The 26264-nt window shown below is 28.0% G+C and overlaps 2 protein-coding genes across 3 annotated transcripts in view; one reads left to right on the top strand and one right to left on the bottom strand.

The window, feature by feature from the left end:
- The window catches only part of LOC141536358 (sperm flagellar protein 2), a 179964-nt gene extending 157355 nt beyond the window's left edge, over positions 1 to 22609 (top strand). The window contains exons 7-8 of the mRNA XM_074256836.1: positions 21747 to 21899; positions 21969 to 22609. The gene's annotated coding sequence lies outside the window, so the exon portion shown is untranslated. The remainder of the gene's footprint in view (positions 1 to 21746; positions 21900 to 21968) is intronic.
- Positions 1 to 23362, bottom strand: part of LOC141536243 (low density lipoprotein receptor adapter protein 1) — a 58522-nt gene extending 35160 nt beyond the window's left edge. Inside the window, exon 1 of one of the 2 annotated variants that reach the window (XM_074256626.1) lies at positions 22998 to 23362. In XM_074256626.1, coding sequence (XP_074112727.1) covers positions 22998 to 23040 — 43 coding nt within the window. In that variant the 5' untranslated portion in view covers positions 23041 to 23362. Of the gene's footprint in view, positions 1 to 2396; positions 2650 to 22997 lie in introns of those variants that run through there. The other variant, XM_074256625.1, reaches the window with a different exon arrangement.
- Positions 23363 to 26264: the final 2902 nt, after the last annotated feature.

Genomic DNA, 26264 nt, shown 5'->3' with positions numbered 1-26264 from the left:
CCCGTCAGGAACTTTAGTCAGTGGTCTCTCTTTATTTATTATTCATGAAGTCCGCGGGAACACGTACCCGCACCTATTGATCCTTCGTCTTCCCTTGTTTTTTTCTTACACGCAAAAAAACTTACCGATCGGCTATAATTTAAGCCGATAAAATTTTTTCCGCGATCATAAATCGTTGCGATATTTTTTTATGCAAATTCTTTCTTTTTTTTTATTTAGATACAGGAAAACTTTAGGAAAATATTTAAAACAAAAATAACGACTAAAAATGTTATCGCGATTCAACATATTGAAAATTTAATGAAAATATTCAATTATTTGATTTCGCACGTTTGAATAAAATATTCGCTGCAAATGAATAATTAAAAATAAATAAATAATTAATCAAGTTTTATTTACTTATTGTCAGTGAAAATTTTGTTTGATTAAACAAGCGAATTTTTTTTTCTTTTTATTGAAACTTCAACTCTGATGAGGACAGAAATAAATTTTCAATTATTATTTAATCATAGGATCGAGCACGATTTAACAAATTTTTTTTTTTTTTTGTAAATACAAGCACTTAAAGAATTTTCACCCGTTTTATTAAATGACGCGTACTTCGCGAGCACTAAATATGATTACGCGCAATAAGCCGGATAATAACCAGAGTCTAGGGGATACTGTAAAGCACAACCCTCGAGCACTGTAATTTTATACATTTTAATCTGTAATATTATACTTCACCGATTAACATTTTATGTTATCGATTTATCAATGAAAATTAACATCTATAATAAACAATTTATAGTAAATAATGTAAAAAAAAATCATTGAACGGATTAAAAACATTCTAATTTGATGTTCTACAAATTTAATCTCTTGTGAATGAAAGAAATAAAAAATAATGAGAAACCTGGAGGGATGAAATAAAAAAGATACACCTTGAGGATAGGTGGATGGTATTGTCATCAGAATTGCAGCTGGTAATGCTCGCCCATTTCTTCAAAAGTATATATAATCGGCAGCTGCACCATTTGCGACGCGTTTAGCAAATCACCCTCAACCCTGTTACACTCAGGGGATATCTGTCTTCTCCTATCTCAAACTATCTCGTCTAACAACCTTTGTCTTGGGTCTTTCATCTTAGCTCTTGGTACTTCTCTTTGCCTCAATTCTGCTCATCACATCGTACCAAAACTATCTAACTAACTAACTCATCTCAAACAAAACTATTGCTTACCTTTTCAATTGACACTGCACCTGACAGCAACCAATCGTCGTTATCAAATACCGAGTCGGCCTTTCAATCTATTCGTCTATTCAGACCTCTTGAATACACGAGTTACTATTTAAACAATAAGCGGTTTAACTCTACTGTGAACTTTGATGCATTACTCTTGTTATTATCGGTGTAATTGATATTTAGGTTTACATTGGTCTGATAATCAGAGGTCAATTGATTCTGATTAAGCTTAAAGCTAGTTTTTGACCAATTTCAACGTTTTCGTATGATAATAATTACTGAAATAATCGGATGATTATTATTATCGTTTTTACTAATATTAGAATTATTTTTTTTACTTAATTTACTAACATTTAAAAGCTATATCATTAAACCACCAATTTTTCAAATTTTTCAATCTTCTAAATATAAACTAACTCAAATTAATAAAATTAACGTTTTATCTCAATGATGCTTACAAATCTAATTTGTACATAAATTAATATCTTTAATAAAAGTAATTACCAACTATACCTTTCTTTCTTTACTAACATTTATTCAATTTGACATTATTGCTTATCTCTAATTTTTTAAAACTATGAAATACCTAAGTAATTAAAAATTTCTTATAGCTTGTTCAAAATTAGAAAGACATTAAAGATTAAAATTTAAAATTGAACAATAAAAAAAATTTCTGTAAGTTTTCATAAAATAATTAATACCAACAATTAATTGAACCCCAAAAAGAAGAAAATAAATTGAATAAGTACTTTATAAGCCTTACAACGCCTAAATCGTGGAAGTAAATTTAAATACACAGAAAAAAAGGTTTACTTTTTTTAGCAAAATTTTTTTTGAGTCATAAATAATTTTTTTCTACTCAAGGGTTTATTTTTTCTGTGTATGAACCTTTAATAAAAAAAATTTTTAATTGGCTATTACTAAAAATAAATATCAACTAATTTGATTAAATCAGAAAAAAAAATAATGTTTGAAATGGTAAAATTTCTCGTAAATTTCTTTCGAAGAATCTTTTTTAAAAAAATTTCGTTTGCAGTAAAAAAAAATTTTAATTAATTAAAACTGTTTGCATACACACAGTTTTCAACAAAATTTTTTAATAATTCAAATAAAAATAAAAATTATTGCATTTACCTAAAAATAAAATAATTAAATGAAAACTTAGACTTACTCTTGTGTTTAGAACTGCTCTTCCACAGCCCGCGGAAAAAAGACATCGTGTTATTACAAATGATAGGGGAAATAATACGTCAAAAAGTATATATCAAAACCGATAAAAGTACTTAATGAACACGACAAAACAGTTTATCGATAAACGCAACAATTGTTGTTACGACACACACTGGTTTGCGGACAAGTAGAGTTCAGCAATGTTTGTTTTGAGTTTTGAATGATATCGGCAAATGAAAAGGTGCTACTGGATTCGCGCCGCGGCACGATATGAGCGTTACGGCAATTCGCGTTCCTACTCATCGTGTAATGCTCCTGCGCGTGGCATCCAGCTTCCCACCCAACCTTCATACCTGTTTCAATCTTTATATATACATATACATATAAATATATAGGTTGTCCGATCGGATTTCCAGACCAGGGACTGGAGACCTGAGACCTGAGAATGGAGAGTTGAGACAAGACTTAAGACGTGGAGAGACAGAAGTAAACGACATTAACAAGGACAATTGAAACCGATTTTTATGAGATTTTATATTTTTAAAATAAATAACCTTCAACCTCAGTTAATGTCTTGTCTTGAAGAATCGAATTTTTTCGAGAAATAAATTTTTGCAAAGAAAATTGAAAAAAAAAATAGTAATTGTTTAGTTTTGCGGGTATTTGTTTTTTTTTTTGACATAGAAAAATTTCAAATCATTTTATTTCGTTGCAGATTTAATACAATAATCTTTAAAATTTGTTGAAATAAACTAAAAAAATTTTTTAATGTTAAAAAAAATTCTTTTGTCCGCGGAAAATCGTTAATAAAATGTGTCCATATAAATCTAGCAATTTCAAAAACTTTTTTTCATATTTTATGAGAAAAAAGCAAACAATTTTAAAACAAAAATTTCCAAAAATGTCAATTTGTACATTTTCTTATAATTTTTTCAAAAATTTTTGTCACCAAAAAATTGATATTTAAAAAAAAAAATTTTTTTTTTAAATATTTCATTTTTGATAAACTTTAAATAAAAAAAATATTTGACTATTCAAGGAAAGTTCTAAATATCATTCTTTTGGATTCAAGTATTTTAAACTATTACCAAAAATTCCACATTCAAAAATTTTGAAAATTGATAATTTATTTTTTAAAAGAAGCAAAAAAATCAAATATCAGATGTCCACTAATTTCAGTATCATGAAAAACTTAAGATTGTTTGAATTAATCAATTGCTTGGTTGCCTTGCATGCTTCTACTCCAAAGATAAGTCACGCGATGTCCATATACTTCAAGTTCAATGTTATTCACTTATTACAATACACTCTTGTAATTGTTAGTTGAATAAAGTCAAGGCCGAATAAATGAAATCCGCATTAATTATGTACATTACCATTTCATAAAACTTTTTATCGATTGTTAAAAATAATTATTTTGTGTCAACAAAAAAAGTTTTTCCACCATTTATAACAGAATTATTATTTTAAAAGTTCAACGAGTCAGTATTTCTATAATTGCAACCACTGCTTTTGACACTTGCTCTTTGAATTCAAAAATTAATACTCAACTTATAATATTATTTCAATAAACGCTCTCATTATTTTGAACGCAATAATTTTAAACTTCGTATAATATCAAATCGTTTATATCAAATATAAACTATATTAACTATTAACTATTTTAAATCAATAGAGGTATTAATAACACAATTTATCGAGAATTCTGTCGGATATTTCTCTGCGAATACTTGAAACCATACATCTGTCAAATTATATGAAGCTGTACTGCAATTGACTGATTTAAATTATCGAGTTTGCAATCAAGTACTAAAATAAAGTGGAATAAAATTATAAGCATGAGTTTTTGAAAAAAAAATAAAATGAATGAAATTCAAGAATATATAATTATGATTGTACATTGTAAACATGAAAAAAATTTTCGAATTAAGGACTTGTAAAAATTTTTTTACAAGTAATTTTATACTCAAAAAATTATTGATCTGATAAAGAAATTTTCGTGGAAAATTTTTTTGATCTGCCCATATAAATTTATATATGGCAATATATGATCTTATGTAACCATATATATGGACATGTACATGGCAGTATATAAACACATATGGCAATATATGGCCATAAATTACACAACATGGACATATATGCACAGTAAAAAATTTTTCGTCATTTCGTCAAAAAATTTTGTGTTAAAAATTCTCGTATTAAATATTTAACACTTTTATGTGCAAATTTAACATTTATTGTGTTAAATTAACACAAAAACGTGTTAAATTTTTAACACAAAATTTTTTGACGCATTGACGCAAAATTTTTTATTGTGTGGCAATATGTGTACATTTATGGCAATATTTGGACGTATTAAAAATTTGGCAGCTCAACATAGGGCCTGCTATGAAAATTAACCATATATGGCAATATAAAGACTATTAAAAAATTAAATAAATTAATTAAAAAATTAAATAAATAATAAATATCAATTTGTCATATGACTTTTAATATAAAAAAAATTATAAATAAGAAATTTGATGTACAAAAAAAAATCCATCAGTCCATTAAGAATTCTATGTGTCGGTTCATCCTAAAGAAATAAATTGAAATGAAATCTAAATTATTTTTCTCATATGGACAAATGTATGCAACAAATCACATGATTATTCCCGTCTCACCTCCCCGCCACCATACAAACCCATCCCCTTTCATAAAAATTCACTATTCTCCCATCCCCTCGCTTACACTTCCTTGAAGTAACATTAAACTTCTTCTGGCCGAAAAAGCGCACAATTTACTAAAAATAAATCAGTGAAGTAGACTGTAAATTTTGTTTTTCATTTCAAACTCATCCGAAATATATATAACTTGAGTTTAATGTTTTATTTAAAATTTCTACCGCATTTATTATGATGATAAAAGGCTAAACTTTAATAATTCTGTAATCTCTAAATCTAGGGACTATTCTTCATGAACTCAACGTAAGAAATAATTCACTAAAATCTGATCATCAGGCGAGTTAAAATTTAAAAAGTTTTTGGGAAGACTTGGATTTTATATAAAATTATTATTATACAAAATTGTTTAGAAACAAAGTTTAATACAGTTGAATAATTGTGTCGATGGGGATAGATCTAGACTTAGATCTCGTTATATATAATAAAATAATATAACTTCTGAGAAACTCACCACTAATGTCATGAAAACGTTAATGAGAACCTGAGAGAAGACGTCTTCAGTCCTGACTAAACTTTTCATCCAACATTTCGAGGACTCACACACATTATCCATCCATCTCAAGATAAACCTGTACTTCTTGACTTTCATCCTCATTTCAAAGTTACTTGTAACTTGGATTCGTTCTTCTGCAACCTACAACCTAACAACCTAACAACCTATAACCTCCAACCTTCTACTACTACTACTACTACTACTGCAGTATATTTCGCGAAAATTATTCCAGAGTGAAAAGTTTTCTTTCGGCTTGAGTCTTACTCAAATAGGAATGGAAAAACTCGGCATGATTGTATTCCAAGATTTTATTTGATTTTATTTAATATATTTTTCCATCAACCTTGCTCAAACTACTTTTCTTTCATTAGTAATGACTTTTACAATTTATAATTACTAGAGGTTACTTCTTAACAAATTATTTTATTCATCCTTATTTATTTTTTTACAATCAACGGTTTTTTAATTAATTAAAATTCTATTTAATTTTTTTAATGATGATAATAATAACAAATAGTAACCTGTAGTTATTATGTCTGCCGAAAATTATAAATTATAAATACATAGAAAGAAAGAAAGTCTTGAGCCAAGCGTAAATTTTCTTAAATCAAGAAAATCTTAAATTAAGGAAGATTAAAAAATTTCTTGAATGAAGTTAAATTTTCTTGAAACAAGTTAAATTTTTTTAAGCCAAGAAAATTTCTTCTTGCTCCAAAATAACTTCGGTCTTCCTTACAATTTTCTTGGTCCAAGAAATTTTTTTTTTTCTGTGTAGAAAAGAAATTTAGCTGTCGGATTTTTAAAAATTTTTCATCTCAATGTACATAGTTTGGGTACTTTTGAAATTAATTTTAAAAATAACATTGCTATCAAAGAGCCAATTAACAATAATTTAATAAAAAATTTGATCAAACTTATAGAACCAACAAATTATTAAAAATTTCTCTAAAAAATTGACCAAGAAATACATAAATTCATGAAAAGGCACAAATTCACCTAAAAACTTTTCTGATAATACCAAATTTAACTATAAAACTTTATTTTAAAATAAAAAGATATCCGACACAATATTTTTCTTATTCCGTTAATCATTTAAATGATAAATTGACTATCGTCGAAAAAATATCAAACTGTAAAAATCATAAATTCAGGTCATGACCTTTTTGATAGTACTAAATTTAACTACAGAAAAAACATTTTATAACAAAGATGTCTATCACAAAATTTTTTTTATTCTTTCAATACATATGGATCAATATTTAACATGAAACTACACTGACATATGCAAAAATAAATAAAGAAATTTTATCTTGCGCAAAATTCAAATCTGTTTATAATTACTTTAAAAACTCATCATAAAAAATTAAATATCGCTGAAAATCATATGAAACCTTTAAAAGTTACGAATTCAAATCAAATTTTTTTTAATTTTCCTAATTATAACTCAAGAAAATCTATTTTAACATAAAATTCCACCGGAACTAAAATTATTCTTTTAATTATTTGGGATCACAATAAAATTGAAATAAAAATGCGCATCTTGAATATTTTTTCAATAAAACATATATCGGTCTGGGGAGGATTAGTCGCCGTACCGGAGGGATGTATACGTATCTGAGGAATTCCAAGCACGAGGTCTGGAGCACTGGAGTGTAGGGTAAGGGTAAACGGTAAGGGTCGTCGTTCTACTGGTAGTACTCGACGTTATTGCATCGGATAATGCAAAGGAAAACGATAGAGATAGAGATGGAGCGAGTAAGGGCTGGTTGATATTCTTCACTCCTGTACACTGTATGTCTTACCTCTTACCTCTTACCACATCTATCGATTCCTCGTTCTAAATAACGTCAACTGCAAATCTAATATCCAATACATATACCAGTATAATATGTTCCTAGATTATCGGATTTTCTATCGGTGTAATAATCCTAAACCAAATTCTTTTCTCTTCATTTAACTCTTATCAAAATTGCAATTCCTAAATACTGATGGAAGAATTTGTTAGGGATCAATAAATTTATTTTTTAATTTCTTTTAACTTATGTGATATAAAAAATTTTAAATGGAAATTTTATGCTAAAATTATTTTTTTTTATTTAATTTAAATACCAAGGCAATAGCCGAGTGGCAAATGATACAAAATAAAAGAGTAAGAAGTACATGTAAGAATATGAACTGATCTACATAAATAATTAACAGTATTTGGATTATGACGAATAGCACATATGCAAAGTTAACAATCAAAGTTTTAAATAATCTAATCAGCTGATTACAATCAATAAAAATGCGTTGAGTAAAAATTAATAAGAATTTGAGTTTTGAATGTTTAAAGTCAGATTTAAGTTTAGATATAAATTTGAATTTAATACACTGCAGTTAACACCAATCTTAATCATTTAAATCACCATCAGTGATGCCAAATAAAAAGCTCTCTTTTATAATTGATGGAATAATGAATTTTCGTAGAAGGCAGTTTGAAAATTAGGGCTTTTGAGCGTGATATTGTTATGTTTAATAGCCAATTTTTCAGAACGTCTAATAACCAGAGATTCTTCGACGAACATTCCTTAAAGGAATATATATGCTATATACGACTATTTAAGGACATTCCAAGAAAAAAACCGTTTCCTTAAAATTTTTTGAAATTTTGAGTACTTTCACTCATAAGTATCCTCTATATACAGGAATTTTTTTAAATAGGACAATTTGGACATTTTACATACAAACTCTACGCTGACCGACGTTCAAGCGAACGTTTTATTAAATATCAATCGCACTTTTCTTAGGATTGTTTTAAAAAACTGAGAATCATTAATTGAAGATATATCGAGTATTTTTTATCAAAAATATCATAAATAAGCGGTATTTATTTTTTTATAAAAAATGTTTGAAGTTAGCGACTTTCGATATTTTACGTGAGTGGAAGTAAGTGAGCGATAGTCTGTCAAGAGAAGCAGCACTAGTGCGTGAAAAAGAAACCAATAGCCATAACCTATTGGTGTCTTTATTTGCCGTAGTACCTCCTTAAGAAGGGCTTCGAAGACTTTGGATATTTTTTTAATTTATTACTAATAACAACAATAGTGAAATCCAGCTATGAATCTACTCCATTGGTGTTATTGATTGAAAAAAAAATTAAAAAAATGATTTCTTAAATATTTATAAATACTTTTAAATACTACTAAATGTTTCTATCAATCAAAAAATTTTGATAAGCAATTAATTAAATAATATTAAATGGTAATAAAATTAGCAAAGAAGAATATATATATACTATATATGGATATATAATATACATAGGAGAGATTATAAAGGACTGAGATGTTAGTTTTCAACCCTCGACTCTTGAATTACGTGACAGGTTAGTGCCATCAGGACCAACAGTACTTCGTAATAATAATAATGAGTCTGTGGCATCGTATTATAAAATCGCGGTGAGTTACCGCTCTAATATATAATACTAGACCGCTTTCACGAGAACAGACGGAAGGAAGCGAACCCCTTAAGAGCAAAGACCTTTTTTCACGTGACTGAGTGCCTTAAATTTGTCAGTAAACCCAAAAAGGCTCTAAAATAATATTGTTATTTTCTTTTTATATTTCAGGTCAACAATATCAAATGTAATCTAATATTTTCCACATTATCCAAGTTTTATCAAAGAAAGAACATTGAACATTTAACGAAGAAATTTGTATTTTTTTTTTTTTTAATTTTAAGTTAATGAATGCAAAATAACTTTTATTCGTTAATAAAGAGATAAAATTAAAATTATTGATATCGCATTTTGAGGTCATAAGTTAAAAATACAATACTGCTCGATTGTAATTAATGCGCTGGTAAATTATCGTTATGATCGATTAAAACAGATTCTCTCTCATTGAAGGTTTATTTGCTCCAGGGGATTTTATAATTATGCTTATTATTGTTACTAGTAATTATTATGAGCGGACATTGGATTTAATATTTTATTATCAACAATAATTGAAATTTTTTTAATATCATTTAAATTTTAGCTATTGTATAAAAATGAAGGCTTCCCTTTTTTTATTTTTAATGAATAAATCACCTTCAAAATGTTAATCGAAAATCAAAATTAAAAATAGAGAACTTTTTAAACCAAAAAACTAATTGCCATATTAGCCATATATTGCCATATTTAGCCGTATATTGCCATATTGGGTCCCTAATCGTTATATTGAGCCATATGTTGCCTATTAGGCCATATATTGCCTTATTAAACTACATATTCTCACATTTAGACATATATATGGAATACTAGTCCATTTATTACCATCTTTAGACATTTATATTGCATACTAGGCCATATATTGCCATATATGGCATATTGTGCCATATATTGCCACATTTAGACATGTATATGGCATAATAGACTCCATATTGCCGTATTACGCTACATATTGCCATATTTGGACATATATATGGGATACTATGCCATAAATTGTCGTATTTAGACATACATATAGCATATTAGGCCATATATTGCCATATTCTGTTATATAAGAAGACGTTAAGCCAAATGAATAAATTTCGATCCTTTAAAAATCAAACCAGTCAATCATTTAAAAAAAAATTTTTAATATCTTTATTTCCGATTTGTTACAGCTATAAAAATATGAAGAAACATTTTCTTCATAATTAAAATATTTATAAATAACAAAATCAATAACTGATAACAATTACTATTTAAAAAAAAAATAAAAGTAATAACCTCGACATTAAAAAATGGCATTACTGGTAAAAAATTTCTTTTTAAGTGAAGTACTCCGTTTTTCATTATAAATTATAATTCTCGATGATTTCTCTTCCTGCAAAATGGGAGCCTTGGCCTTGATTTACAAGAAGGGTCAATCAGAATCTCAAAAAACCTCGAGACAACAAGATTAATTGAATCAAAGACAATCAATAGAATGAGTATTTCGTAAACTGTCTGAGATTAGATCTACAAAGCAAGTTTTTTGTCTGGATGTTCTATCAGCCCCTAGTTTTTTTTTCTTTTATTAAAGACGAAAAATGCAGGTCTTCACTTTGAGGTGGCTGATGCAATTTCGGTAAGTGGCTTACACGAGAAACTGGAGGTCGGTGAATCGAGTTAAGGAGATAGCGTGTGGAATAAAATAATCAGAGCAGCCTGTTATGTACAGTAGGGATAATTCAAGTCGTCTGTTCAGTTGGCTGATGTAAGAAGTCACTCAACCAGATAAGAAAATCCTCCATTAACTTATGCTTATACTTATTCTTGTGATCTCCACATTGAGAGAAGAATTTATCAGTTGTTAATAAATTAAATCATTTATTTTTTTCAAAAATTTCTTCAATCAAAAAAGTTTAAAACTTATCTGACCCATTTTTAATTACAAAAAAAAATTGAATAGTTTTCCATTCAATTTCCGCAAAGAAGTAAAATAAAAAAAAAAAAAGAATTACATTCCATTCACTCAATTATGAACCTTCAATGAGAAAAGGATTTAATTTTACTTTATTTTTCCGAGAATGAAAGCAAAAAGCCAAATAATCAGTGGGTGACTAAAGCCGATGGATCTCAGATCGATAATATCTCACTAAGAAAAGTTAAACCAGGATATCAACCCCTATAATTTAACGCCTCAATGTCATCTCTTTTTTCAGCTCAAGCATCTTTTCTCACGAGAGCCATTCCTCGATCTCTTCCTTTCACTCTCTCATTTTCCGCTTAACTTTCTTCCCCAAGTATTAAAAAAAAATATGTATATATATAAACGTCTGGTCTTGAGGCTCTTTACTAATGGCCCGGCTTTTTTCAACTTCCCGAAAGGAATTCTTCACTTCGAGGACCGAATCTATTTCTATAGCAATCTTGGGTCTCTTATCACTGTCTAAAAATGTATTTCTCTTGTATTTTTAGCTTTATCTTATTTCTTTTATTTTATATTTATTTTTTCTTATTCTTTTTCTACTCTTGTTTTACTTTTACTACTAAGCGCACAATTAAACTCAGTGATTGGAGTTTGGTTCAAGTCAGACATAGAAATTACACGGTTTACAAAAGACGATCTTCGGATTATCTTTTTCATCTTCTTTGATCTTGTCTCAGCAGATTTTTTTATGTCTCTACTTTACTGACAGTTTGCGATTCTTTGTTGGTTGGAAAAAAATCACAGTTGAGCTAAATCGGGTACAAATATTTCCTGACACTGATAATAATTAACTATCAAGTTTAAGTTCTGATTCTTTCTGTTTTTCATCAAAAATCGATAGTAAATTTTTTTAGTTTCTATACTAGCAAAAAAAATTTTAAAAAAAAATTTTTTTTTCCGTATTACTCTAAAAAAATTATAACAATTAATATTAAACCATAAATAATTATTAATAACAACATATAAATTACTATTTACACGAATTAAAAAAAAATGACCTAAAAAATTTAGTTTTTAATTCTAACCGAAATAATTATGACATAAAAAATTAATAAATTAATTTCTACAAAAAAAGTCACTTATCAATGTAACCTTATCTCATCGACAAGCTACACGGAAAAAAGTAAACTGTAATAAATGATAGTCGAGTTGTAATAAGTAATGATCAACTGATAAAAATTACCATTTCAAACAGTAAAATCGTGATTTTATTAGTCACTATGTAATATTTATTATTTAAATGCTACAATTTATTGTTTACACGCTAAAAAATACTATTTCAAACAGTAATAATCGCTATGTGAAAGTCGAAAATGTTAAAGTATAATAATTAAGAACTTTGACTTTGATATTTATAATTTCGTATGTAAAAAATGATCGTATGATATTTAAAAAATATAAACTACAGTTAGTAAATTTTTATATAAGCAACGTCAATATTTACAAAGTAAAATAGTAAATTTTAAACGCAACGCTAAAGATGGAACTGTAATTATTGATGTGCTTCGACGGGTAAAATATACATTTTAAAAGTAGAATTTTTACTGTTTCAAACGTTAAATTCTCCCAGAGTGTAGGACCTTCCCCTTCTCCTTATTTGTAACGTTAGTGCTCTTGCAGAGCATTAGCATGTACTACAGTCGAATCGCGTTATGAGTCCAGCTTGTTTTCTTTGTTTTTGAACCAGACTCGCGTTAATAAGAGAGAGACACAAGGAGAGCTCATAACGCGACTCGACTGTATTTTTTTTTGCCAATGCGCATGACTTTTTTAACACGTGTTGGACAGCACCAATTTCAACACTGCCAAAATAGCCAGAAATACGTAGTTAATAAAACTTCTGACAAAAATGACCCTCCAACGTTGTTATAGCGTTGTGGTTAGGTGATAGTCTCGCATGCGTTAAGGTTACTATTCGAAACTCGGTTAGGGCAATATTTTTCTGAATTTATTTTTAAGGCAAGCGTAAGACTTCTTCACAATGAATGAATGCAAATGTGATTGAAATCTTATCCCCTCTAATTACACAAATTCCCTCAAATTAAACAAAAAAAAAGACAAAATAAAAAAAAATTTTTTTATTTATAGTTTTTTTTTATTGTTAATTTTTTTGTTAATCCCGATAGCAAATTTAATAAATTATATCCGAAAATAATATTTAAAACTATAAAATTTAAATAGTCAGGGTTGTTATTTACTATTATTATTTTTAAAAATTACTTGGCGTGATATTATAAAATACATATTAAAATGGCGATTTTTACTGTTTGAAACTGTAAAATTTATAAAACCACTGTTGTTATTTACTATAGTCATAGTCACAATTTACTCGGTATGATAGTATAGACTACACATTGAAATGGCAATTTTTACTGTTTGAAACTGTAATTTTTAAAGATGAAAGAGTCGTTATTTACTATAGTGATCGCTACTAATCACTTATTTTGGATATTAAATTATAAATTGTGGCTTTTATACTTTCTACATTTAGATTTGTAATATTTACATTTTTGCCACCCCGATGTCCACTGTACAGTTTGAAACTGTAAAAAGTAACCGGAATCCAAGTGAATTTTACAGTTTACTTTTTTCCATGTATTATTTCAATGTCAAGACAAAAAGTTCTTGGAGCAATCCAACACGGTGTTTAAAAATTTTATGTTGAACTTCTGGCTAAAATATTGAAGATTTGAAAATTTTTAACAAATAAGATCTCCATCAAATTTGCCCTATCTTTAATATTTAAATAATAATTATAATTTAAAAATCATTTTTAACATTTGAATATTTAACTCAATTTAGAGATAAAACTGTCATCTCACTTATCTCAATTAGAGATAAGTTGACAACTCAAAAAGTCGGGCGTTTTTGTATAGTAGAAGCTCAAATTTAGAAACTATTTCTTTGAATGCTCATCCTACAGCACGTATTATTTTCAAGCTCTCACGTCGATCGTAGAAAAGTAATTCACTGAAAATTGAATTCCGTCCGTTCACTTAGCTGCTATTCCATCCTTTTACCTATTTATATATATATATATATATATATATATATATATATATATATATATATATATATATATATATATATACTCAACATTTCACCACATAATATTATTTTTAGTATCTTATTCCCCGGAAAACTTTTACGTAAAAAGTTTACGAGACGAAATCTGTTGGTTGGATTCATTTTTATGATAACCCGGTTGTTAATTAAAAGCTTCAACGTTTGCATTTTTCCTTGATACTTTAATAAGCATAAGATTTTTTAAAAGAGTATTTTACGGGTTTTTTTTTTTTTTTTTTTTTTTTATGATTAATATGCATGAAAATTTTTATATAAAAACTCATTAATAAATTTTTCAAATTATCAAAATAATTATTTCTATTATTATTATTTGAGTTTTTACTTGTATACCATTTCTGACTTTTACAAGACTGATTGTCTCAGCGTCTCCACATATAGTCTCTCTCTATTATCAACGTATGCTCTCCGCTTTTATATTATTAACACAATATTTCAACTCTTATTACCAATATATTCTCCACTTTTACTATCAACATATTCACTACATTCAATGTCTTTTTCTTTATAATCACATATTATCAATAAATTCTCCACTTTTATTATCAACATATCTGCTCTTACTTTCAAATTCCTGCACATATCTTTTATTATTCTCCACGCGGCTGTGGACCGACTTGTGCTTTCTGTACTGCATATTTACCCTATTCCTCAACCCCTTTCGATCGGTTGTTGGAATAGTGGCGATGGGGAAACCACAGAGATAAACCCATGCCAGTACACAGTTCGGCTACCGGAGCGATCCCCGACGGTTGGTGTTGGAACTATTCTAACAACCGTCGGGGCTCGAACCCTCGCCTCACGGCACGATGTGCGACCGAACTAACGGGATAATGACTTAGTCCACTCGGCCATCATGCCGCTTAATAATTATTTCTATATGAATTAAGTTTAATCAAATAATAATACTTAAATTTATAAAAATAAAAAAATTTCATTCGTTAAAACTTGAAATCCGAAGACTAATTTCAAAATAATATTTTTGTTAAATTTGATGCGAATATTATAGAATAGAAATATTCATATTATAGAATAGGAATATTCATGAGCACTAACGACTACTAAGAACATCCATTAAAGCTGATCAAATTTTAATGACCTTTACAAAATTTACCACTTATGAATTCCTGCGTCATTTCAAATTAAATTAACTACCATTATCGCTTTTATTAATTACTCATTTATTTAATCTCTATCATATAATTTAATTTAAAAATATATTAACCTGAATAATTATTATTGGTCGTACCAATCAAACTTAAAATAACCAAAAATGGATGATGTTACGCTTAAAAAAAAGAAAGTTCAATAATTTTGATATATTTTTTTATAAAAAGCTTTTTGTTGCCCTTGAGAATGTGAAAATTTCCACTCTAATGCACAATAAATTAAAATTGTTGTCACGGGACGCACAAATACGTCCTTTCCGTATTTTTCCTCACGTAATTGTATTTATTTGAGTTGAGAGTCTGCTCAGAAGTGGCAAGGAAAAAATAAGAATAAGTAGAAGAAGAAGAAGAAGAAGAGTCTCGTAGATTCTTCACCTTAGAAAATTTAATTTGACGGTGCTGGTAGACTGACATTTGTGCGAAAGAATGAGCGCTTGAAAATGCATGAATGCGTCGGCAGCTTGGACACAAAAAATCCAAAAAGTAGGATACTCAGGGGTAGCATGAAGAAAGAATGGATATATTGTCAGGAGAAGGAGAGTTCAAGGGAGTAAGTTATGTAGGAAAGCTCGGTATTCACCAGAGGTTTTCTTGAGAACACCCGCATCAGCAAAGATATAGAGGGAAATGTATGTCGAAAGGGTTTTGAGTGACTGACAAGTAGTTTTGTCGCTTCCCATTAAGTTGCTTTTTTATTCATATTCTTATTACATCATTTATTTGGTGCCTGATCCGTATACACTGGATAAATTAAATTTGAATATTTTTAAAAATTTTACATTGTTGATTTTGATTTTTTTAACTTCCCGCTAAGAAAATTGAAAATTTTCAAAAATCGTGAAGTTATTGGTTTTGCCCCGAGTTTCAAAAATCGAGTTTTTATCAGATCTCAACGTTTTAAGGTCCTAGGAAGTTTCCGTGAATATTTTCGCGATGGTGTCCGTATGTCGGTATGTATGTGTGTGACTCTCTCGTAACTTTTAAACGGCTTAACCGATTGGAATGAACTAAGCGGAGTTCCAAAGAGTTCCACCAAACTTAGATTTCCTAAAAATTTGAACCGATTCAGACCAGTATATTTTGAGAAATCTCAAAAATAAAAAATTCGAAAAACTGTTTTTTTTTTAACAACTTTTTGACAGTTTTACCAATCAATTTCAAAAACAGCTCTTAACCTTGAAAAGCCACGTCGATCGCTGCCGGTTCGGTAAAAATCAATCGATTTGTTTGTGAGATATTGTTGTCAAAAAAAATTGAAAAAAAGGTTTTTTTCAGAATTTCTCTAAAATTTTTAGTCTGACCAGTTTGCGCTATAAAGTTTTTTAAAGAGCTTAAAAAAGTATGTTGAATGCCATGAACCGCAAAAAAATTGGTTGATTCATTCATTCAAAAGCCATTGCGGTTTGAAAATTCAAAAAACAGTGTTCTATGAAACTTCTATCAGACTTTTAAGCATAGAGAGCTAAAAATAATACAAGAACTATAGTTTTTAGCTCGAAAAATGGATTATTTGTACATAATATCATGTAGCTTATACATTAATACATTTTCTTAATATATTTTTTCTATTTTTTATGTAAATTTTTTTTCATGAGGAGGTCTTATTATACCTGCCGGTTACCTCACTAAATTAGCTTAACATATTACAGAGCAAAGAGTATTAACTGAACAGATTTATGTACCAAATTAATTGTATATAAAATTGAATAAATCTTCAATGTTTTCCTAATTAATCTCGGGTAAATTTCGATTTTATTTATTAATTCCCATTAGCCCGCAGACGTCACTCGGCTATTATTAATCTATTGAACGATTATCCGGAAAAAAAGATAAAAAGTGTATTTTACTCAATAACCCATCGCTGTAGAACAATCACAAAAAAACCGCAAAAGCAGAGTTCCATATAATATAAAACTGATTCGAAGTTGACTGACTGTTATATGGACAGATAAATCTATATATATGTATATGTATATGTACATGTATATGTATATGTATATGTATATGAAAAGGGAATACATTACATTATAGTATGTGCTGTCCATTGTGATGCTAAAATCGATAAAAGGACCGGTAGATGCGGATTGGAATCGTCGATTCTGGGTAAAATAGCAATAGAGCCGATATCGAATTCGCGGGAGTAGACCGTGTGATTCACGGTGTCTATTTCGCACCAACAATATCCGAGTGAGTGGATCGTATTGGTTTGGATACACGAGATTTTATCTGTGGATTCGGTCCGCGATATACGCCAAGAATCAAAGGAAATAGGGGATGAGTGGATAGGGGATCAACGACCGAGAGCTTAAATTTTATGAGGAAGATATTGCTGCTGCTGGGTGTTGCGACACACAGGAGTGCATTAGTTTGTGCTGGATGATGAATGATGAATGATGTATGATACCATTGGAGGTATTCGTGAGCTATTCAATCGGTTTATCCTCCTCCGCTCAGCGCTACCGAAACCGGTCTTCCGCTGCCGAGCGATACTCAATGAAACATGTTGATCCCCAACAATTGAGATACTATTCTATTCGGGGGTAAGTAATTTGATTCGACGATATTTCAACAATCTAGTGGCTGCGAATTTCAATCAGCGATAGATGGTTCAAATTCAGTCGTTGAATTTAGTAATTTTTTTTTTTTTTATTAGAAACTTTTTTTTTTTTAATTTTTAAATTTAAGTATGTAAAGGATTGAAGAGTGCTTTACTACAAAAAAAAAAAAAAAATTCAGTCATAACTTATGTACTCATTTACACATTTATACACTTTATGTATAATTCATTAATTTTAATTACAAAAAAAAAAAAAAAAAAAAAAATTATTGTAATTTCAATTATTTTAAACTTAGAATGATTTTTTTACGTAAGAATTTTTCTTTTTAATAAAATTAATTTTTCATTAGTGTGAATTTTTTTTTTTTTTTTTTTTTTTTTTTTTTTTAATTAAAAATAATATAAAGTACAAGGCGTTGGTTTAACCCAATATAGACAAAAAAAAAAATTATCGTAAATGTTATTACAAATGTGGCTCTATCTGTTGGTAATAATACGTAAAATACCACGTGTAGTATCACATGGTTGCTAATAAAGCGTTGTAGTATAAATTACAGTAAAATTTGCTGTACTAATCGTCAAAATTTTTCCATGATAAATGGCGGTGACTTTTTTATTACGCTGCATAGTCAAATTGTTTTCATTTTTATTTAATGTATTGTCCAATTAAAAAAATACACAATTGTTACATAAAAAAAAAAAAAAAAGTAACTATTGTGTCTAATAAAATAACAATTTACCATTTTTGTCAACAATATTTTTCCATCGACTATCAATAATATTTTCCTGTAGATAAAAAAAGTATTCGTAAGCTAAATAAAAAAAAAATTATTGATTTCACAGCAAAGCCTTAGAGCTTACAATAGTCCAAGTGTTTTTGTTTTATTTTATTTTGGTACTTAGCGGATAATACTGTACTATAAATGCTGAGCTCTCAGTAAAATTTGCGGGGTTTGCTGTACTTTATCTTCGGTGGCCACGCCTTGCACTATTGCGAAAAGGATAAGAGGTTAACGATACTTTGAGTGCAAGACCCACACTACTAAATCCCCTTTATCAGCCAGCTAGCTTTCGGAATGGATAGAAAAGAGAAAAAAGACAAAAAAATAAGCATTAAGTAAAGTATTCCACGAGTTAGTGCTCGGTAAGAATCGCGCAATCAGAAGTTGAATTAAGAAAACAAAAAGAAAATAGGAAAAAATTTTTAATTAATGAGCTTTTCGTATTCCAGTGTTTTAATGCAATCGAACGTTTTTTTTTTCGTTGCATTATTCAGGGACTTTTAATGAAGTTTCTGAATAAGTATATGAATTTATATTTATATATTTATATTTATAGCGTACTATTTATATATTAAATAAATATATGAAATGTCCAATGAGGACGTCAGTTTGTTTATTATCAAGCTATTGGTTACGAGTGTCCTCGACAGCTGTCGATAAAAACTTTTTCGTCCAGGAAAACTAAAACGTCGCAGCAATGTTCTGAGACGGTTATTAAAAACAGAACTATTATTTCATTTTTTTGTTTCAGAATAACAGAAACTTTAAAGTTGACGTGTTCTTTAAAACATTTTTCTCACTATTTTTTTTTACAAAAAAAAATAGCTTGTTTACATTTTTTTTTTGAACATTTTTTAAAAATTCTTAACCACTGAAAAGCAAACTGGGTAAAAAATACCCACCCCTACAATTTAACTCTATTGGAATTTTACATATTTTGTTCATGTTAAATGTCATTTTTATATTGAGGCACCCGCGGGTAATAAGGCCTGTCGGGTAATAAGGCTTAAGTGATAGAAATGCTATTTACAATAACCGCTTCCGCTAAAGACTTCTCTAGTAGAAGCGTCTAGCATAGAAATGTCGCTACAAGTTTATAGAGTCCCGATATAACGTTCCTTGTCTTCTATATTTCATCATCCGTCATATGCTTAAGTAGCGCAGAAGAATTCCTAAAAAACGATTTGAGTAAATGGTAAATATTTTTTATAATTTTATATTTAATAATTTAAAATCATTGTTCTAATTTTTATCAACATCTTAAAATGTATTGTTGCTCGATTTGAGTGATGATTGATCTCTAATACCAATTTTATCAAGTATAGTATAACTTTTTCCAGTATGTATAACCCGCAGGCCCTATTACCCTACCGTAGTAAAATAAGGCCTATTCGCGAGGTTTTTGAAAAAATTTAATTTTGTGTTTGTTTATGGTGAAAATTACCATTACTTCATTATATTTTATGGCTAATGTATTAATTTAAAAATTAATGATACATTGCAATAATTAAATGCAATATTTTCCATTTTTTTCAAAATCTCCCTTAGCTAGGCCTTATTACCCGCCGGTACCTTATTCAATTATTTCAAAATTATATCTATCTTACCCAGAATCACTCGACCTTTAGTTTAAAAATAAAAAAATTTCGTTGTATTTATTGGATATTTAAAATTAAATTGTACGTCCTTTTTACCCTCATTGCTTTCAGAGGAATACAGTTTAGATGTTTTCCTGTCAAGGTTTAAAAATTGTAAAAAAAAAAAAAAAAAAAAATTGAGAAAATATTCTTCTACCAAAAACAATAACGTCCCATTTTTTTAATGCATAACTTTCTTATTTTAAAGTTAAGAAAAAATAAAACTTTTAAACATTTCAAAATTGTGGTTTCCTACTTATTGATTTTAAAATTTCTAACAACAGTCTATTAAATAGTTACGACGTCATAAAAACTTAACGTCATAAATACGATAGATTTTAACAACTCTCGATTATCGAGTTTAATTAGTTACAAAATGATCACTATAAGCATTACTATTCTCTTAAAATAATGAGACAGTATATACCATCGACATCGCTTTCGACTAACTGACCTCATCATCATAATGCGACCTAACAAACTGACCTATAAAATCATATTTTACGACAGAACTGCGACGGTAAATTTAAGTTTCTAGCTATAAAATTTGTGGGATAATAAATTATCAATTCTTTAACGGTTCAATAATAACTTATTTTCTTGAATGTGCCTTGCAATTTAAACAGCGAAATATTGACATGAAAAAAAAAATTTTTTTTTTTTCATTTATTAAATACTTATTTCATTCACTATAACGACAAAAAATTCGAATTTTTAATTTTTACAAACCCTTAAAGGGTAAAAATTTTTTTTCGATTTTATATTTTTATTATTGAACTTGACAAAAATAATTTGACGAGATAAATAGATTTATCATAAAAAATTTGTTGATAAAATAAATGAAAAAATGAGCTTGATAATTTTAACATAAGGTAATTTTCTCTACATCTTTTATTTATCGTAAATATAATTACAAAAATTTTCTTCTTGCAAAATAAATTATTTGAACTATACAAGTTACAGTTAAATATTGATACACAAATTATCCAATAATAACCGTCAGTACCATGAGCTGGAGGTAAAATAATTGAATGCAAGTTCGTTAAATTTTGACACTAAACGCTAAACGTCGGCTATGAGAGACGGTTTTAATTATAGTCATTCTGTATAAATTTATAAATTCATATTATGGTAAAATAATTCTCCATTAACACGGAATCAAATTAACTATCACATTTTCTTGTTTAGTGAAAATAAATTGCCCATTTAATACTTTATTATTGCTGCTTTGCTTTTTACTCGGGTCAATAATAAGTAAAATAAAAATGACAATTAGATTAGAAAGAAGTTGAAGTACGTGATATAACTTGAGATCTCGTGAAAGTAGTTTTAATGACCATAGTTTATCTTACGTTAATAATTGCCGGTAACTCAGTTTTTTATTTATCTGTCGTTACTAACTTAATTTTTTTTTTAAACTTGGAACTCTGATATTTTTTATGATGAAATGATAGTTTATCTAACAATGATTTATTAAATTTTGTTCCAGGTGAATAATCGGTGAAATTGAATTTATATATGTTATGGCGTTATCTGTAGATATACATGTATGAACAGATAGTAGAACAGCAATAGAGGAGATACTTTAAACTGCTGAAGAAACTTTGGACGCTGTTTGAAACTGGGAAAATTGTTTATAACCGTAACTATTTTAATCTCGCGAATTGTATGAACGTGACTGTCCCTATTATGATATTTTATATTATTACAGAGAATTGCTGCGCCACACCAGACGTGAGAAGTACCAGGTGGAGAGATATTAAGTATTTTGTTGTATATATTCATATTAATATGTATGACGAGAAGAGACTGCAATTATAAAAGTTGGGGAAGTATTTACTGAAATTATAGGAAAATAATTATTTTGATGATTGTAAATTTTGCATGTCAACGAAAAGGATTTATTTTCTAAAATGTCAAAAATTAAAATTGAAAAATTTAATTAAAATATTGAAATATTTGGAGTCAATAAAAATTTTATTGAAATTGTAAAAAATATTTGACAGTTCTTTTTTCAATAAAATGACAGTATTTCTACAAGAAAGTGTAAATAAAAATATTAATATGAATATTATGAAATTTTTATTTTACTTTAAGTGTAAGTTTAAAACTTAAACAGTCATGAAATTCATTTTATCAAATTTAAAATGAATCTGACGCACTAAAGAAATATATAAATTGAATTTTTGCAACTTCAGCGCACGTGTACACATTTTTATCCATTTACTGGAACTCCGCAGTGATTCTGAATCTTTATCAAATCAACTTTTGCAGATATTGCGTTTTTTATTTACAAACTTGTCTTGTTTATTTATATTAAACTCTTGAAAAATTTTTCTTAAGAATAATAAACTGTATAAAATTGAAACAATTATTTTATTATCCGTGCAAAAAAAATTCTGATTCAGAATGAATTTAAGATTGAAATTCATATTTTGACACAAATATGAATTAGTTTTCATATCTAAATTGAAAATTGATTCAAAATTTTAATAAATATTTAATAATATTTAGGATAAATATTATATTTATAAAGTATTCTTAAATCTTTATTAACATTCTGAAGCAGAATCGGAAGTTCTACAGGCGCGCTAATTTTTATTTACAAATCAATTTCAAATTTAGATTGATTTCAAAACTAATTTCAATATTAAATTCATGTTGAATCAGAATTTTTTTTGTACGGGTATGTTTCAAAAATATTTTATTTCTTATTATTATTATTAAAAAATCCACTTACTTCGGTGTCTAGAAAATTTTCTGAATTTTTTGAAAAACGGCATTGTCACAATTATTGATAATAAAAAATTAGTAGTTGATTAAAAATTTTTTAACACTTGACTAAAATTATTTAATCAATGATAGGTAAAAATCAATAGGATAATTTCGTATAAGTTTGAGTAAAAATTCACAGGTAAATGCGGGATTTTATATAAATTATTTTCCGTAAGCAACGCATAACAACTAAACTGGATCTTTCTCTTTTACGAAAGAGACTGAACTGCAGAAACTGTAATAGTTAAGTATAAGTATAAGTCTATAATAAATCTAGTGAGTTAACTGCACATGTATAATATATGTAAACATGTTAACATGTGAGATCGTGATACATTTCATTCCACGCCTCTTTCCGTTACATCCTACAAATCTAGATCGATAGATCTATCGATCAACTGATAAATCTACTATCAACAACTTGTTGAGTAACACTGTTTTTATATAATTTTTAATATAATAATAATAATAATAATAATAATAATAATAATTTATAATTATACTATGCAAGGTTTAGAGTTAAAAGAAATTAGCAGCCTGAAAGAGCAGACAGAAGGATGGAGGATGATGGATCATATAATTGATGGAAAAGTAGATATAGCTTGAATTTAGCTTGGGGGAAGGTAAAGAGGGTTCGAAGCGTTCGAGTGCATACTTATGGTCTAGTGACGTAAGCACTCAGTCGTCTCTTTTGTTGTTGAACTTGCGAGCACAAGGGTCATAATAATTCCATTGTAATCCAACATTGCGTGAGACGCTGACGCGATTAAAATTACGTGAAAAACACTTGGCTGTTAAGTTTAGATAGTAAATCAAATTATCACCATAATCATACTGAGGCATTTAACCTTTTTAGTGCAGCATAGCAATAAAACTCTATTTTCAAATTTTTAATTCAAAACCTTTATATAAACTTAATTGATCTTTAATTTCACGTTTTTTTTATAATTAAGGTACCGGCGGGTAATGAGGCCTAGCTAAGGGAGATTTTGAAAAAAATGGAAAATATTGCATTTAATCATTGCAATGTATCATTAATTTTTAAATTAATACATTAGCCATAAAATATAATGGAGTAATGGTAATTTTCACTATAAACAAACACAAAATTAAATTTTTTCAAAAACCTTGCGAATAGGCCTTATTTTACTACGGTAGGGTAATAAGGCCTGCGGGTTATACATACTCGAAATAGTTATACTATACTTGATAAAATTGGTATTAGAGATCAATCATCACTTAAATTGAGCAATAATACTTTTTAAGATGTTGATAAAAATTAGAACAATGATTTTAAATTATTAAATATAAAATTATGAAAAATGTTTACCATTTACTCAAATCGCTTTTTAGGAATTCTTCTGCGCTACTTTAGCATATGACGGATGATGAAATATAGAAGACAAGGAACGTTATATCGGGACTCTATAAACTTGTAGCGACATTTCTATGCTCGACGTTTCTACTAGAGAAGTCTTTAGCGGAAGCGGTTATTTTAAATAGCATTTCTATCACTCAAGCCTTATTACCCGACAGGCCTTATTCTTACAAACAATATTTTTTTCTGTGTTTTTATTTTTCGTAACCATCGGGGCTCGACTAGTTCACTATCAGGAAGTGTAACAATTGTAACTATCTCTAAAATTCTATTTTAAGAACGTTATTTTTGCTCTTGACATTTCAAGTATTGTAAATATTCAATGAATAGAGATTCTATCAAAATAATAACGATAAATAATTACTTAAATTTCAATATTATTATTGACCTTTCACATTTGGCCTCGTTAAATAGATATGCATTAACAGAAAGATTATCTGAGTCATATATTATTATTTGAGTAGTTATTGATAGCGCAAATGATATTTTTGATAAATATGTATAGACGAATATCAAACAACGATTACAATTATAATCGTAAATGATTGTATTGCGTAAATTCTCGATATGTAAAATAGTATTACGTTAATACTTTATTTATAAAATAACAAAACAAAATTTTCCGTTGATCAGATGCGTAATAAATAATAATAATAATAATTGAATTCAATAATATAAGTATGAATAAATAAAAATTCATAGATTGAGGAGTTGGTAGAATAAATAATTTATCCAGCGCAAGTAGCAAATGTTAATAGAATTTGCAGGTGCTTAAATGCTACTCGCGTTCGATCATAGAAATGGTAATGACGGATCGGTATGAGCTGTGAGGTACCGTAAAAAGTTTCTAGTTGGTTCGGTTCGATTCGAAATGAAAAATACTGTTTCAAAAGCCTGGAGCTTGATATTTACGATAGGATGCTGCTACGAATGTATAAATAAATATATAAAATTGTTTACCAATTGAAATGGGCCCAGCTACCGGGTACCGGAGATATCCAAGGGTGTTTCAAAAGATATACATATATTTAGTTTTAGTATCGGGATCGGGGTAGATACGCTCTCTAGTCCTATCGATTTATGCCGTTTAAATATGTACATATTTGTTGTTTTATGTTGTAGTGAATTTAGAAAATATTTATACAGATGGATACAGAGATAGAAAATCTTTGCTAGGAAAGTTATGTTTAGATTATTGCGATTTTTAATGGGCTTGTAATTTTTTTGTTCAAAAAAATTTTTTTCGAAGAAATGATTTTTTTATAAGCTCTCCCAATATTTCCACATCTTATTCTTGCCCATTTTTCTTTATTTTCCCCTCTTTTCTTGTCATCCTTCCAATAATTGTATCCATCCTTTTCGATCATTATTTTTTCCTATATTTTATTATAACTTGATCTCTCAATAGCTTTTCCATCGTCTTCCTTAAGTTTTCTTTATATCTTTCTATCTCTGCATCATAAATTGATGTATCATTAGAATATGAAAAAAATTTGTTAATATTATAGAAATATAATCTTGTACTAATAGATAAATTTTTCAGCAATTTTGATAAATTATTTTTTTTAAAAACAATTTTTAAAATTATTTTTAAAAGTAAATGTGTTGCATTATTATCAGTATTCATTATTTATTTCATTTATAATGTTTTAAAAAAAAAAAAATAAACTATTATTTTACCAAATTTATTAGAATTTTTTTTATCTATTCAAGTTATAGAGTTATAAAAAGAGTCCAAATAGAATTTTGATCATCATTTTTTTATCCAAAGGTTTAAAAAAATATTTATTAATAGTAAACAAATATTTTTTAACATTTAACAAATAACATTCAATAAATCGCGTTACAGATGCC

The sequence above is a fragment of the Cotesia typhae genome, unplaced genomic scaffold (genome assembly GCF_013202065.1).
Source record: "Cotesia typhae breed Kobodo isofemale line unplaced genomic scaffold, CoteBio_Ctyphae scaffold_152, whole genome shotgun sequence".
NCBI lineage: Eukaryota > Metazoa > Arthropoda > Insecta > Hymenoptera > Braconidae > Cotesia > Cotesia typhae.
Note: the sequence above shows the minus strand (reverse complement) of the source record. Positions and strands in the feature narration are given on the sequence as shown.